We start from the raw sequence: 16,965 nt of genomic DNA on the forward strand, positions 1-16,965 counted from the left end.
AGGTTGTTGCTATGGTAACGGGTCCTGAGTTACTTAATAAAAGTGTGATTTTATGTACAAATCCACTAAAAGTCAGGAGTTGTGACAGTTTTAAGACAATTCCTTCATCTCCTAAGCATGCTAATAGCATAAATTACAAACATTTTTCTAACAAAGTGTATCACGATGTCCCCGAACTACGGGACAGAATAATATACACTAAAAAGTTGATTGACCCAGATATTTCGTGCGTTTATGTAAAATTTAACCTTTTCGCCGCCACGTCTAATACAAAAGACATCACCCGACGCCAGGCTTCTATGTTGCAATGCCTGAAATTGAACCTTAACATAATTGAACGTACGTTGCTTATGCATTGAAGTAATGGACGTATAGATAGGTCGTTGGCGTGGAACCTGCGGTGCGTATATATATTATATGAGTCTTTGGCGTCGAAAAGGTTAAACGCATTATGTAGATGCCTTATGCTTTAACATACACCAACTTATGGTCATAGACAGCGGTAAATATAGAGATAAGTAACTTTAGAATCCTTGATGTAAACGAAAGCTTGTGGATATGTTTGAATGTTTGTTATTCAATCCACGCGATAACAGCTGAACGGATTTAGATGAAACTTGGTGTAATATCAAACCAATTGATTCCTAACCCACCCATAGCGACGTCGCATGGCTGGACAAGGAAAATTGTTATGACATTTACAGTGGAAACGTTCTACCTGCGTCAGGAATTAATTGGTTCGATGATACAGATACACAAAGATCTGTATTAAACATAGGACAGGGGTGGCCAACCGGTCGATCGCGACATTAGTCCATTCGACCGTGGCAAGGCAAAAAATATAAATACTGAACTATGCTGTTTCATTTAAAATTTCAAGAAGCATGTAATTGGTAGATCGCACAGGATTTTGTCAGTAAACAGTAGATCTTCGGTGTATTCAAGTTGGCCACCCCTGACATAGGATTTAATATCTCAGGCGTACCCGTGTATAACTTTAAATAATAATAGAGGGCGTTGTGCGAGCGAAAGTTGTGCTTTGAAAATGTCCCCGTAACCTATTTTTAAGCCAAAGATTATCAATGTTTCTCGTGAAGATATTTCTAATGCGAGCAAAGCCGCGGGTTACAGCTAGTATAAAATAAACCAGAAACCGTATACCTACTTTTTTATTAAAGACAATTTACACCCAAAAAGTATTTGATCCCTTCAGCGGATAAATGCATCACCAATTCAATATGCGGCATGATATGTCCACATCCTCCACGTTTCGGCCGTGTTGCAACGACTGAGACCGAAAGTAGAACGAAGTTTCTCGCTTTTATTTCTGGACACAATGTTGTGATTCGTAGATGGCGTTAGTATCGTGAAGTCCGATTGACATTTGTGTCACGTTTGCAATGGGGGGCTATCGTTTTTTGTCTTTCTAGATGGCGCCACTGTTGCGTGAGGTTTTTAAGTGTGGCTTTCAAAGTCTGTTATTACGGGCGTGAAAACAAAGTCAATTTAAGTTTATCGAGCGTGTTGCGTAGTCCCGATTGACATTTGTGTCATGTTTGCAATTGGTTTAATAAAAATGAGCCTCCCGCAACAGCTTTTAGCCGAAGAGTTTTTTTTTTTCTTTTCATAAATGATTCTCTTGCTGCTGTAAAACTGTTAGCGTTCTGCAGAATCAACAAGCAACCGTAACTTTGCCATCGTAACTGATATTGGGCAGCCGAAAATTTACTTAGCGTCAAACGGACAACTCTTCAACTAGCTAGTATTTTGTTTGCCAGAAAACCCACATACGAACAAGCCTTTTAACTTCTTCAGGTACCTGACTAAATAATATGCCTGAATAAAAAGGTTGTAAAGTGTGGACAACAGTTTTATTCAATTATTCCTAATGTGGAACAAATTTTGAAAAAAAAAGAAGTTTTGATACAACTACTAAATAACTTGATATCAGTAATTGTAAATACTATAAGTATGATCACAAAAATGCCTTGTGACTTAGTGACATAGCTTTAAGTTAGCATGAATAAAATGTGTAGAAGTAAGAATGTTTTTAATACGGAATGTGATATGTGAATTCTAAAATTGTGTGTAAAATCATCCGAACCCATCAACCGATGGTGAATTAATATCAATATACAAATAAATTGACAAAGACATTCCAAAGATTAATGTTGATCATTATTTTAAAATGTATATTACTTTGAAACAAAATATCACCTTGTTTTAAAACACATCCACACTGTCTGTTTGATAAAAGGCAGTATTACCACTTACCTGTTAATTGTTAATTTCACTCAATAAACGATTGTTGCAAGTTATTCTTATTATTTGTACCTAAAGCCCGTTATAAATAGTGCAAGTTGCAATACATTTCGAGACCGTAAAGATATGCGAGGAATGTTTTTCATGAACCAATACAACGCTTCATTTCCCTTTGCTCGCACAGCATATCTCTAGTGGAAACAGCTGAGCGGAGGGAGGCGAGGTAATTGAAATGAACCGTTTCTATTGGTTGTAAAATGTTTACATAACACCTGTTAACCATGTAACCTACTTTTTGAACAAATAAATCTTTGACTTCATGAAAAACATTCCTCGTATACAGGTGGAAACAGAGCCTGAAGTTTACGAGTTTGAAATAGTTGATATCGAGCCCCGCAATGTAATGCAATTTGCTAATTTTCTTACAATTCCAATAGGCTGAGCAAGAGATTTTTAAAAAGCATTGTCTGCTCTGAATGCGTAAGCGTTCTATTGATTTTTACCCAGTGCCTTGCATACAAGCTTTCCTTATATTTCAATTTGACTTGTCTTCAACGCTACTGTGAGTTAGTATTACGTTTACTTTGAACGCTTGGTAATAATAATATGTGTGAAATTAACTAAGTCAGTGGTCTTTCAAACCTACATGTACAGTCGCCATCGGTTAAATCGTAGCGGCCAACGTGCCCAAATATTTCTGAGCAAGACCAAATGTCTATAAATTCTGCACACTGTAAATACCATTTATTTCACAGTTATTGCAATTCCGTAAATATCTAAGCACGATGTTTTTCAATAATTTCTTTGCCTACGTCCAGCCAAAAATATCTGATCACACAAATTGTCCAACGTAGGTATCTATACTTCATTTATTTTAACATTTGCATACGTTTTTAAATGAAACAACGCAACTATTTAAAATTATGTTAACTTCTATAGTAAAAACATAACAAATATCGCTAATATATGTTATTTTTAGGTATTTTTAGTCCATTTGTGTTCGAAATACCGAGAAACGTGTGTTACAATTTGACCGTTAATTGAAACTTTAAACGGAGTATAAGCAATAAGGGATTTCACAAAGATCTGCTGCAGGAAAATATACATTGTGTCATTGTCATACATAGTTTAATTCGTGCAGATCTTAGAGAACGCCCTTATTGCTTCGATACTTTTGACATTTTGTGTGATCAGATATTTTTGGCTGGACGTATGCAAAGAAATGATTGAAAAACAGAGTGCTGATATTTATGGCATTGCAGAAGACTACTGCCAGTAGTTATGATATAAATGATATTTGCAGTGGAGGATTTATTGAAATTTAGTCTTGTTCAGAAATATTTGGACACCTTGGCCGTTACGATATATCTGATGGCGATTGTAAGAGGCACTGGACGAAATTTTGAAAAATTGGCCAATGCATTAAGTATCTCGCAGAGTTCGAACAACGCAGCGTTAGCGTATTTTGGGCTCTAGTGTGGTTGACCAGCCACGCTGTCAAGGAATCTACGCTCTTCAAATTAAGATTTTGCCGCATTGATTTATAGAATTGGCCCAATGACCAAAATCACAAAAAAAAATACATCTCATTTTAATCTATTTACTTTATCTAATGGCCTTTTGATATAAAAACCACCAGTTAATCTGAGGGAATCACGCAAATAAAACATACACATGAAACAGAATCGTCGCTTTATTCAGCAATTTCCGGTTGAAAAAAAATAATCAACAAAACTACACTGAAATTCTGAACATGACTATTTTTACAAACAATTTACAGCGTTCTTTTATTTAATATTAACGGGGGGAGGCGCTGCCGCGGCCGCCAGCGGCGCTCCTTCTTTACACAACTAAAAGTTAAAATTAATATTTACAAGAACATAATCACCCCGCGCCCGCGGGCGGCCGCCGCGCCCGCCCCAAACTAGAAATCAGAAACTTATGAGGTACTTCTCCTATCCATTTTACTAAGCGTATGTTAACGGCCCCAAAAAAAATGAGGCCAATTTTTTTTTACATTTTTTTCCCAAATTTGCAGCCTTTTTGTACAGTATATGATACTTACTAATTAAATATGTATAGACATAGTTAAAACCGTTACATTTTTTTTTGGTCGCGAGCTCATTTTCCTAGCAGGCCGTTTGGGCAACGAGCTGTTATGAAAAATCGCTCACTGAATTTTTTAAACGTTGAAACAACAGGACATTTTGCGTAGACACGACTCGATATATTCGCATAGCTAATTTAAAACCCCAATTTAGTACATTACATTACATAATCACGATATTTTTAACTTTTTTTTGCTTTTTTCTGCAAAAATTACTAATAAGAAGTGAGTTTGAACGGACTTTTTATTAAGTTTCGATTTAATTCCCGAAAAAGAAACTACGGTTGAACTTGTTGCAACATCGCTCGAGTATTTAGCTGTGATATCGAATAAAAAGATTATCTAAATGTGTCGCTACACATCTAATAATTTTAGTGGACACATTTCTAAAACCCTACAATTATTTATATACCAATTATTTATTATATAATAAGTTCGTGGTTGCGCGCAGAAGTTCCACATTGAAAGCAAACGTGAAAGAGGGAGGCGAGGGTAGCCGCTGGCAACAACAGTCGAGTAACGTAATAGAAAACGTTTACAAAAATACTCAGTCATTATTTTGTCTCACTTCATGTCATTTTCAACAACATTTAAAATAAAACGAAGACCGGTTCATGCCTTAATTTTAGACATTGAATTCCGTAGCTACAAATTATTATCGTTTAGCACTTATTATAGATCGATTGGCGAATCCTTTCAATACACAATGTGTATGGAAATATAGGAGCCACCATTGGCGCGTTTTAAATTGGCGGCTCCATGGACCAAAGAGAAAGAAGAGATTAACATTCCCATCTCAACAATATTGAGAAATAAGTTTTACTTTAGGTAGTAGACAATTTAGAGCACTGAGTCAAAGCAGTAACTCCATTAGCTACATAGGAACGAGCAATGTGCTTAAAAATATGTCACTCTCTGAGGCCACACTTTCTTATTGGTTAACGGTAACCAAATCTGTTTTTAACAAAAATGATTCTTCTCAGCCAATCATGTCATCGTAAGAAACAGAAAAATGATACTTGAGTGCAAAAGAGAAAGAGCTTTGTAACTTTTTATATAAGTATAAAGAATTTATCGCAGTCACATTTTTATGCACGTTTCTCGCCCCAACTAATCCAATAGCGACTGTATCGTACACCGCCTACAATTCACTGTTCTAGATTACACATTTGCAATTTTAGTCTGCATTTCTTTAGTATTCAGGCCTAGCTTATGCCCTAGGTCGCCTAAGGTTCGCATCTCCCCGCCGCGCCCCGCTAGTTCTAAATCAAGTGCAATTCAACTAATCCAATAGCGACTGCATCGTACACCGCCTACAACTCACTGTTCTAGATTACACATTTGCAATTTTAGTCTGCATTTCTTTAGTATTCAGGCCTAGCTTATGGTTCGCATCTCCCCGCCGCGCCCCGCTAGTTCTATCTAAATCAAGTACAATACCAGTGCCCTATTTCACGAAGCTACAAGTTACAATTTACAAGCGGTAGGTGATCTTTGTATAACAGTTTGTATTGAAAAGAGACTACCGCTTGTAAATTGTAACTTGTAGCTTCGTGAAATGGGCCACTGTTGTTTGTAAGCTTTTATAATGCAAAGTGGCAAACCACTATAAGAAACACCCAAGGGTCTACACCAATCGCACTGATTATTTTAGTAAGCCCTTTTTTGAAACAGGTCATACTAAAATGGTTACTGTTGTATCCCAAGTAGGTACAATCATTAAAAATATGTAGATAACTCCTTGACTTTTCTTATTATAATCTACCATCATGCCAGCCTGTTATTTAAGAATCTTTCTCAAGCGATACTTTGAAAAGGGACGTCGCTAAAACCTAACTAACCGCATAGTGCGTACGTAGCCTTAAGCTTACCTCGGAATGATCTAAAGCTATTTGCTACGGCAACACCAACCGTACATTTCCTAAGTCTGCTTCCTTCGACTGCTTTTACGGACATTTACACGAATTTTTCAATTTCTTTTTTCAGGAATTAATCTAGTTTACATAAGTTAAAAAAACCTGGATTAGATCCGAAAGGTGATTCGATTGTTACAGTACATTCAAGCGCCACTAATGTGGTGTACGCATAGCATACATATAATCCGCCGTAGCGCATCGCGGGCTTGCATCCCTCTCTAACACGAGCAGAGTGAAGAGACCCGCGGCTATGTGTCCTGAGTCGTCGCGATTTCAACAAGTTTAACTAATTATAAATACACATATTACATGTTCCATTAACTGACAGTGCAAGAACGATCTAAAGGTTAACATGAGGAATGTGGTTATTTAATTGTGGTGACAGCTTATTATACTCGTTGGCTCTCAATGCTATCAGAAAACCAATCTCGATCGCGATAATTGTATCTTTTAACACTCAAAAGTTCCTGTGTCCTTTACGATCGTTCTCGCACCGTTATAACCACTTGAAACATTGACAAAGCAACACCCTGGACCGGCCAGCAGTTATACAAAACTATAATACATTAATGCGGTTATTTTACAATTTCATACAATTTATTTATTAAAATATAGACGAGCTAATGGCTAGAGCTTTTTGCCAGTCGCTAGGGGTGTCTGTCTGTGTCGAATTTGGAAGCTAAATAATTCTACTAACTTATGGAGATGTAAACTTTATACTTACGTAAGCATAATCACTGGGACTTCTGAACCGACTAAAATAAAACTCGTAGATAGGTTCCTAATTTCTAATTAGCACAGGTTACTTTTTAATTTGGAAAAAATGTGTTCACGAGTAACGGAGACGATATCGCGGGCAATATCTAGTATTCAAAATAAATAAATGTATAATTGGACCAATTATATCGTAGGTATGTTATTTTTAGTGACAGGTGCTTAAGCTCAAGAACTGCGGGAGATAGGCAGCAGGGGAATTATGGAATATGTGGGAGTATACATAGAAAATAAAAGCATTATGGCCTCTAAAGTTAGACTGAAGATTTGATGACAGTCGCCGAAAAATTAGATTCTGTTACTGTATTGCTTACTATTGTGGTGTATGTTACAGTCATTGTATTGTATTCTATTGCCATTGTGGAGAGCCGTGGACCATGCTGATAAAAAAATAAGCTAGTATAGTAGCCAATAGACGTGGGACTGAAACAACTCGATTCCTACCGGACTGCCTAAATCTTTAACGTGACGTCAGTGATGACAAGTACAGCCAAAGATTATGTATTATTATTATTATGTACATTAAAACTAAAGATAAAAACGACTGGCAAAAGCTCTAATCGGTCTGTATAAAATATGTCACAGCCTTTAATAATGTAGGGCATCATTTATTACATGCAACTGAATTCATACAACTTTTGAAAGGTTCCAAGCGGCAGTAGTTGTATGTTTTCATGGTTTAACGTAATAAATAGACTACCCGAGAAACGTATACAAATAAATATGGACTATTGTTACAACTCGATCACTGCTAACTTATATATCGCTACTTTGGAAAAAACTCTCGATACATAAAACTTTAGTCAAGTGTGCTTTAAGTTTCAGTAATTTATATACTCATTTTAGGTACAAGCTTTTTTCAAAATAGTCACGATGTTTAGGTATATAGTTTGTCATATTTCTCGTATAATAACTATGGTAAACCAAGACTTATGGCGCATTACACTGCCAAGACCAAACATAATTTCAAAGATGAGTTGTTTTACAAAATAAACATGAATTCGTAAACGTATACTCAGAGAGTGCTAGGCGTAGGCGACGCGGGCCACAGGCTACGGCCTCGCGGTCTGAGGGGCCTTGCGCCTCGAAAGTTTCTCGTTTTTCCGCTCATTTAAAAAATCTGTCATCTAATGTACAGGGCCTCGCGAAAGTTTTGCCTACGCCAAATTCAGGTCGCTGCCAATGCGTATGCCTCGCTCATTAGTCAAAAAAACAACATGGATAATATTGGCGTTATTTGGGGTCCCGAATTGGGGACCTTCGTCACCTAACAGTTATTACACCATACCAATTTAAGAAAGACTCCCAGTACAGTTGAGGAAACTGAACACATAACAGGGTGGAACCTTTTTCGCTATTAATGTCATCCCGTATATCTGCCAAAGAAATGAGCGAAATTGATTAAGAAAAGGTTCCACTCTGGCGCGTGATTCAGTTTCCTAGACTGTATATGGCCGTTGTACTGGCGCACGAAATGAACAGATCGAAGATACGCTCGCCACACCTGCTTATGTAAACTCCATTTCAATAGAATCTGACAATCCTGTAGACACTTCCAGCTAACTAATATGAACACCGGGTTGCCTAGGTCAGGGGCATACATAATTAAGTGTGCCCACGTTAGGGTGTCTTAAATGTCTAGAAAATTGACAGATTTTATTAAAATTTAGTCTAAGTATGAATTATCGATGCCTTGTCTTTTAATCGTCTTAGCATATAATCGAGTTGAGTTGGAAAAATAAATGATTCTAATGGAGGCATGTAGTCGTCATGTCAATAGAACTCTAAACATGTAGAGTGGTGGATATCCGCATGAGCGACGACACCGTCACTCCGTTACCTCACCCCTGTATTCCCAGTATTACTCCTAACAGGGTTTACTTACAGGTGAAATATCGCATGTGCTACTTTTGGCATCAATCTCAAGCAGGAGTAACGTCAAAGGGACCTCTCGCCCACAGCGTCATCTAGCGATATTTTGTCTGTCAGAAAACCTTCAGATGGTTATTCCAGCCCATTCTTACCCAAGTAAGCATACTCCGAATACTATCATCAGCTAAAATATTAAATTTGAATTCTAGAGCTCTTTTTACATGACGCATTACCGTGCAACTTTTGATGTTCAGTTTATCCACTACGCGCTCACTGTTGTTTTAGGCCTAAAATATAACCCTGTACGGTAGACCTAATATTAACTAGAACATACAAATAATGAACATTGGAAAACCTATCTATTCCTAAGCTCTTACTCAGCTTATTAAAACATTGCTGTTGTATGTAAGACATGGTTGTATGGATACCAATACCTTTGTCCATCCCTGAAAGGATAATTGATTTGAAAAATCTTGTTTATCTGTCAATTTGACGTTAACGTTCGCAAGAAACAAGAGCAGTTTAGCTGCGGTTTGTAACTTTATATGAATAAGAAAAAAATATCTTTGGGCTCGTTAGAACGTCTAGGTCCAATGACAACAAATATTTTTGTATAAAACATATCGTCCAAGTAAATTTCGTGCTCACGTTATATTTGTATGAAATGACATACCAACTGTTAGCTACTTGCACAAAAAAAAATGCATGTTACGGGCACGTGTAATCTAGTATTGCAAAATTATGACAGTGAGCGACTGTGAATGTGTAAGCTGAATCAAAAGCAGCACAGTCGCCAGTGGAACAGCGTTAAATTTAAACAATTAACGTATAAATATCTAAATATACACAGATTATTCGCTTAAAGTAATTCCTTGTAATTTCATAACCTTATCATGTTTTATGTCAAGTCCGGTAGTACCTCTGCTGTAATATGCCAAATTCTAAAAAATATAAAAAAAAAACAAATAGATTATCCCTTAGACGATACAGCATGTAACATTGTGTTATTTTTCTTTCTTTATACATAATATAGTCGAAGTGCTGGATTCCGTACTCAGGAGAAACTTTTTCTCAATCAATTTTCACGGTGATTTCTTTAGCAAATGCATGGAATGTCAAAATAACATTTAAAAAGCGAAAGGGTCTAGACCCTGGTACGTGATTTAACTTCGACTGACGTTAGAACCAACATCATCTACATAACAAAGGCAAATCTATTTTTCAATTTGAAATAGGTACACTTAAAATGTAATTTCTTGGCATATTACATCCCATTTACAATTAAACATGGGTTATTGGCGATAACTAAAAAAAAGAAATTCAGAGAGTTTTTTTGCACTAAATATCTAAGTTTTCAATAATTGAACATTTGCAGCAATTAATTGTTATTGCCAATTATCAGAGGCTTTAGGGGCTGTTTCACCATCCATTGATTAGTGTTAACTGACAGTTAAATGTGATGCCGGCTCCGTCTATTCGAACAAAACAAATAGAGACGGCATCACATTTAACCGTCAGTTAACACTAATCAATGGATGGTGAAACAGCCCCTTAGTCTTCTTTAAGTCGCTTAATCGATGTGTTAACTATTTAATCCAAGAGATGACGTATTGGTTACACATAGCATTAGTGTTTCTCGCGTGGATTTTAAATAAATAAATTGATTGATAAAATATAAAAAAATAAACTTGATCCATTCTTTACACGTAAAAAAAAACTATTTACAAATGAAAAGAAACAAAATAGTGTATTCTATTTGAAGAAAAAAAGGTTATTTAGCAACTTAACCGCTTGGTAACATAATCCCTGGTTTCTCTTTAAAAGAAAAATACTAGTCTCTACTTTCACAAATTCTATTTAAAACTTAAACTCGTTCTAGGTTGTAAACAAAATACTAACACAAAAGTGTTTCATTCTACTAAAACCATACACGCCTCTACATACGCCGTGAAAGAATACAAAAACAGTTTACTCTTTCCCGTGATACTATAAAACTATGACGTACAAGCTATTACTGGCAAATTTCAGGCATTTTGTTCTGGCTATTTATTTAAGGTAGCCACGTTGCTCTATTTCAGGGATCGATTTTAGCGCCAAAAATTGCGGACTTTTGGGTGAGAATTTTGTTTACAGCCGAAAAGAGAACAAATTGATTTTATGCACATTAACTCTGAGATTCGCGAGAAACACCAGCACACGCTCGGGGCTAGAACACAAGTATAGGCAGAGCCGTCTCCTTGCGCTCAACATCATCCATTTGACCTTCATCCGCAGTTTTCTCATCCTGTAAAGGATTACTAGTCTTAGGGCTTGGAGTATTGTTCTCTGCTGTGACGGTGAACTGGCCGGTTACATCCTGGACCGAGTCAGGGCTGTTGGCGCTTGGTTCCGTGGCAACTGCGGCTACGTCTCTCAGTTGAGCTGGCGCGACGCTAAACTTGGCCGTTATACCTTGAAGATTATTCGTATCTGCTACAGTACGCTTCGCCTGTGCCTTCGAGCTAGCTACAGTGCTGAGTTCTGTACCTTGTGACTGTCTCCTCGTTATGCCTTGAAGATTAGTTTCTGTCAGCGTAAGCTTAGCTGATGTATCAGGCGATGTGTTGATTGCAGCGAGGGTGCAGGGCGCGGCGAACCTGCCGAGGGGGGCCGGAGGGGGGAGCGCGCGGTGACGTCGCGGGGCGGGGGGCGGAGCGCGCGCGCCCGCGCCGGCGAGCGGCCAGCGGACGGTTGTCACGTGACCTGCGCACGACAATACTGTTAGACGACGCATTGCTTCTAAACATTGACATCTATGTACCGTACTATGTGCCGTAAGGTACATAGATGTCGATGCTTCTAAAATACGGTCGCCGGACACGAAGAATTTCACGCAATGACCTTCACTCATCGACATCTATGTACCTTACGGCACTAGACTGGCTGTCTAGTACAAAACGCGCGGCGCATCAATCATCAATATTACTTTGACACAACCCCTGTCACGGATGTCAACAGACTATAGTGAACTGTTCACAAAACCGCGCTATGAACTAATTTTGTGCGCCGTTTTGTGGTGATGCATGTTTCTTATGCAGTCTAGTACATAGATGTCAATACCTTCACTACTTGTCTCTGTCACTCGCGCGTGAATATTTGACGCCGCATTCGTACAAATTCATGTGTGCAGTGCAAGCGCGGCGGCAAATATTTACATAGTGAAAGGTCATTGTACGAAATTCTTCGTGCTCCGCGACCGGTCTTTATCCTTTCACATCTTATACTTCAGTTGTTCTAGAGATAAGTCCATTCGCAAGAGCTGGCACAAAGGATTGAGAGTATCGATTATAAAGCCGTGGTGGCCTAATGGTTTGACGTATGACTACTCCAGCAGAGGATCGTAGGTTTCACAAACGGGTTGAGTTTTTCTAAATTCATGTGCGTAGTTACATTTGAAATAAATATTAAACTTACCAAGAATTCGAGAACAAAAATTCGTATTTTTCATACAAATATCTGCCCAAGCCTCGTAGTCGGGTTCTCTAAACACTGGGATATCCGGTCATCCAAGTGTAGAGGATACACACTCAATCATATTGTTTATAAATACGTTATGGGTGCCTACCTCCATAGGCAGCGTGTCGGCGGGTCGGCGGCGCACGGCGCCGTTATGCGTGTCGTCGTCCGCGTCGCCCGCCGCGCCCGCGCCCGCGCCCGGCCCGCCCGCCCCCGCGCCCGCGCCGCCGCAGCGCCCGCGCCCGCGCTCGCCGCCCCTGCTCGCACCTCGCTCACCTCGCTGCCACACACAAAAGGCAATCAATAACGATATACTGTATACACATTCAATTCACACAAATTTGTAAAATAAAAGAAAAAATATTGCAATAGGTGCTCCGCCTCTTCTCCGAACTATTTTTGTCTAAATTTCACAACTTTCGTCGATGATTCATTTCGACATTGTGACACAAAAACAAAATAATCCAAATCCAAAATCTAACCCAATCTAATCTATTTAATCTTGTCCAGCGGTGGTGTATGGGTTATAACACGCAGCACGGATTGCTGAGGAACTGGGTTCGATTCCCAGCGCTGGTCTCTTTTTCCGGTTTTTCTGTGCATCCATGTCTCAATTTGTTTTTTGGAAAAAATTTCAATTGAAAGACGAAGAAAAACGTGTGACTAGTAAAAATGGTTAAAATTGATGTGGTTATGGAGGAGCGCCAAAGTTCGCATACTTTTCGCTAGTCATACTGTAATGTTTACAAACAGAGTACCAAGTTTGTTTTAGTGTTTTTCCCACTAAAGCCTTAATTTTTTCTGTAATTTTTAAATGGTCATCCTATAAGAAACACGGCGACTTGGGTGATATTTGTAAATATAGATTTTTAAGATTAGAGTAAGTTAGTTTTAGTTTAATTTTTATTTATTTTTGTTAATTATTGTATATATGTTTGTTTATAAATAAATTCTGAGTAAACAAGTTTGAACAAGTATGCGACCCGATATGGACCCGCTTACGGTTGGCCTCTGGGTCAGGCAGGGTATAATGGCAGCGGCAGTACTCACGCTCGGGGCAGCAGCCTGGCCTGGCGCGCCTTGAGCTGCGCGGCGGTGAACGCGATGGCTTGCACGCCGCTCGTGGGCGGCAGGGACAGCCGCGGCGCGCCCAGAGACACGTTCTTCTGGAGGAGGTTGGCGACCACTGAGCTGGGGATCGAAGCTGTCTTCGTCGGGGCGGCTGCAGAACAAAACATACAAATAAATAGGTTTATTGTAAAGGTGAACTAATATTAACGACACAGCCCAAAGAATTGCGCAACTGGCCGATGGGGTCAGAAGGTTCTCGAATGGCGTCCGCGGACCGGGCGACGAGGGGTGTGTGTGTGTACCTATAGAGATGGTGGGGTGGTTGGGCCGTCGCTGTTTGAGCTGTATCTGGTGTCGCACGAGGTGCGGCTGCGCGCCCCGCAGCGGCAGCGTCGCGCGCACCAGCTGCCGCCGGTCCAGCGCCAGCGACACGCGCCCGCCCGCGCCGCCCACGCCCACGCCCACGCCCACGCCCACGCCCACGGCGCCTGCTGGGAACACACGCACATTATTATATCACTCACTGAATACACACATGTCAGTCCTCGCTTGCGTTATGATATAAATGACGATTCAATAGTAAGGGTCTCCCCGCATCCATCAACGCGGAATCGGCAAAAGCCGATAGATAGTTGATTGTACAACAAGAGCATTAAACGAGCCATTTTATCCAAGACGTTCATATAGCCACCCGAGCCGATACGGCGAGAGTGGATAGACACGTCGAGGGGAAAATGGGTTTAATGCTCGAGTTTTACATTCTGCTTTTTACTTAGATTGCGAGGAAATGAAATAGCAATAGTGGAAACAATGAGGGCTATCGTTTTTTGTCTCACTAGATGGCGCACTGTTTCGTGAGGTTTTTAAGTATGGCTTTCAAAGTCTGTTATTACGGGCGTGAAAACAAAGTTTAGATTAAAATCATATTTAATACACCTTAAAACCGTACCATAAAAATATCGAGCATGCCACAGTGTTGCATAGTCCCCGTTTTGTTCGGAAAAAAGGGAGGACAAAGGTTTCCGAAAGACAAAACTGTCTCAAAACACAGACATTAATTGCCCCGGAACGCATATTTGCCATAATTAATTCCAGATATTGCAAAATATTCACAAAATTATTCTAATTATAAATAAACCCGCGTAGCTCACCCAAAAACTATGAGATTTGACATTTCGGAGACCTCACGCTACACTAGCGCCTCTAGTGGCGAATTCATACGCGATAGCCCTCATTGTTCGCTTTCTTTGCTTGTGATTGGATAAATAGCTAAATTACCCAATCGCAAGCAAGACTGAAACGTCAAACGGAGCTCACGTTACTAACGCCATCTAGCGATATGTCGCCTGTCGAAAAACCCTCATTGCTATAACCTAACCTAACCAACAAGAAGTTGGAAAATCCCCGACTTTGTCATTTCAAAGTTGAACACTATATTTTTGACTACCGCGGTCATTACTAATTTAATTCATAAAATTTTCAAAGTTCAATATCTCAAAAACGGCTGAACCGATTGTGATAAAACATGTCTAAGAATCATTGCTATAAAAGTTGCTTTCAAATAAAAAAAAACGCATTCAAATCGGTCCACCCGTGTAAGAGCTACGGTGCCACAGACAGATAGACACACACTAATAAGACCCCTCTTTTAGCGTCGGGGCGGGCGTTACCTTTGGCGGCGCTGTCGATGGTGGCGACGAGCTGCCGTTTCTTGGCGTCGGCGAGGTCGAGCCGCGCGTGCTGCGGCGCCACGGGCGGCTTGGCGGGCGCCGCGCCGCGCACCACGTTCACCAAATGCGCGCCCTTGCCCAGCTGCCCGCCCTGACAAACAAACAAACGATTCAACTAAAATAAGGAATACATTTCCATCCATCCGTTATTTTGTACTTTTGACAACCGTCTCCCAAAATCCACCGGCAAATGGTGATTTCGCGCGTTTGATGACAGACTCCCAACATCCACCGGATAATGGTGATTTCGTGCTTTTGACGACCGTCTCCCAAAATCTACCGGCAAAATGTGCGTTAGGATATTATTTTATATCAAACGGACAAACAATTCAAATTAAATTGAAATTGATTTCAGTTCATCCGCTCATCCATCATCATCGTTGTGCTTTTGACAACAGTCTACCAAAATCCACCCGCAAATTGTGATTTCGTGCGTTTGACAACAGTCTCCCAAAATCCACCCGCAAATTGTGATTTCGTGCGTTTGACAACAGTCTACCAAAATCCACCCGCAAATTGTGATTTCAACAACAGTCTCCCAAAATCCACCCGCGTGCGTTTGACAACAGTCTACCAAAATCCAACCGCAAATTGTGATTTCGTGCGTTTGATAACAGTCACCCAAAATCCACCGGTAAATGGTTATGCTTTTGATAACAATCTCCCAAAATCCAACGGCAAATAATGATTTCGTACTTTTGAGGACCGTCTCCCAAAATCCACCGGTAAATGGTGCGTTAGGATATTATTTTATATCAAACAGACAAACGATTCAAATGAAACTGAAATGGATTTCAGTTCATCCGCTACTTTGTGCTAGTGATAGATCTCCATCCATCCGCTGTTCTGTAATTTTGACAGCAGACTCCCAAAATCCACCGCCCAGTGGTGCATTGTTATATTATTTTATACCAAACGGACAAACTATTCAAATAAAATAGGAGTATTTTAATCTTTCTTAGCAACTTAAATGTTATAATCATGTAGTAATTAAGATCTGTATGTACCATCAGCCAAATATGTGGTCTACCACCTAATCGTTTGCATGTCATAAAACAATAATGCCAATAGACGTGTCTGTCAACTTGAAAGTTCGACTTCAGCGATATATTCATTTGATAGGAACTTGTTTAAAAATTGATAGACCACTTATTTGGCTGATGGTACGTATTCTAAGCAAATAAAAAAAAACTTTCTAACTTAAGGCCAAATTCTACACACACAAAAACACAATCTCTTACACCACTGCCCGGTCGGTATAGAATGAGGATAGAAAGCGAAACAGCCACAGCCTCAGACCCTTACTAAAAACAAACTTACCTTGATCTCAAACAGTTGCGCCACGGAACCACCGCCTGCTTTTAAGATCCCAGTCGGCTGACCGGACTTTGCTTCTAGCGTCGCGAGGGATACCACTGCCGGGAGTTGAGTGATGCCTGTTTAAGAAAAATTTAACATTATTTGTAGATTTTTTCTGGATTAACTCATAATTGAGCCACTTTTGATCTTACCTTATCACAAGAGCCCGGAATTTTCACGGCATTTTTGATCTGTCCTAGTGACTTCTCACTTATCGACTCTACTTAATGATATTATCGAAAAATAATAATGGTTTTTATACACTAGACTTTAAATATGAAATTGTGAATTATTAAATTAGAATTTGTTAACTATTCATTGTTTTCATTGCATAATCCATATTTATGTCTAATTTACATTTTCGACTGCTCAGAAGTAA

The 16,965-nt window shown here is 39.5% G+C and overlaps 1 protein-coding gene across 1 annotated transcript in view; it reads right to left on the minus strand.

Moving 5' to 3' along the window:
* Positions 1–12,645: 12,645 nt before the first annotated feature.
* Positions 12,646–16,965, minus strand: part of E(Pc) (Enhancer of Polycomb) — a gene marked incomplete at its 3' end in the record, with an annotated part of 112,174 nt that continues 107,854 nt past the window's right edge. Inside the window, exons 19-23 of the mRNA XM_074108929.1 lie at positions 16,548–16,663; positions 15,168–15,318; positions 13,800–13,988; positions 13,477–13,648; positions 12,646–12,706 (exon numbers count right to left, since the gene is read on the minus strand). Of these exons, the coding sequence (XP_073965030.1) occupies positions 12,646–12,706; positions 13,477–13,648; positions 13,800–13,988; positions 15,168–15,318; positions 16,548–16,663 (689 nt within the window). The remainder of the gene's footprint in view (positions 12,707–13,476; positions 13,649–13,799; positions 13,989–15,167; positions 15,319–16,547; positions 16,664–16,965) is intronic.

Source organism: Choristoneura fumiferana, chromosome 27 (assembly GCF_025370935.1).
Source record: "Choristoneura fumiferana chromosome 27, NRCan_CFum_1, whole genome shotgun sequence".
NCBI lineage: Eukaryota > Metazoa > Arthropoda > Insecta > Lepidoptera > Tortricidae > Choristoneura > Choristoneura fumiferana.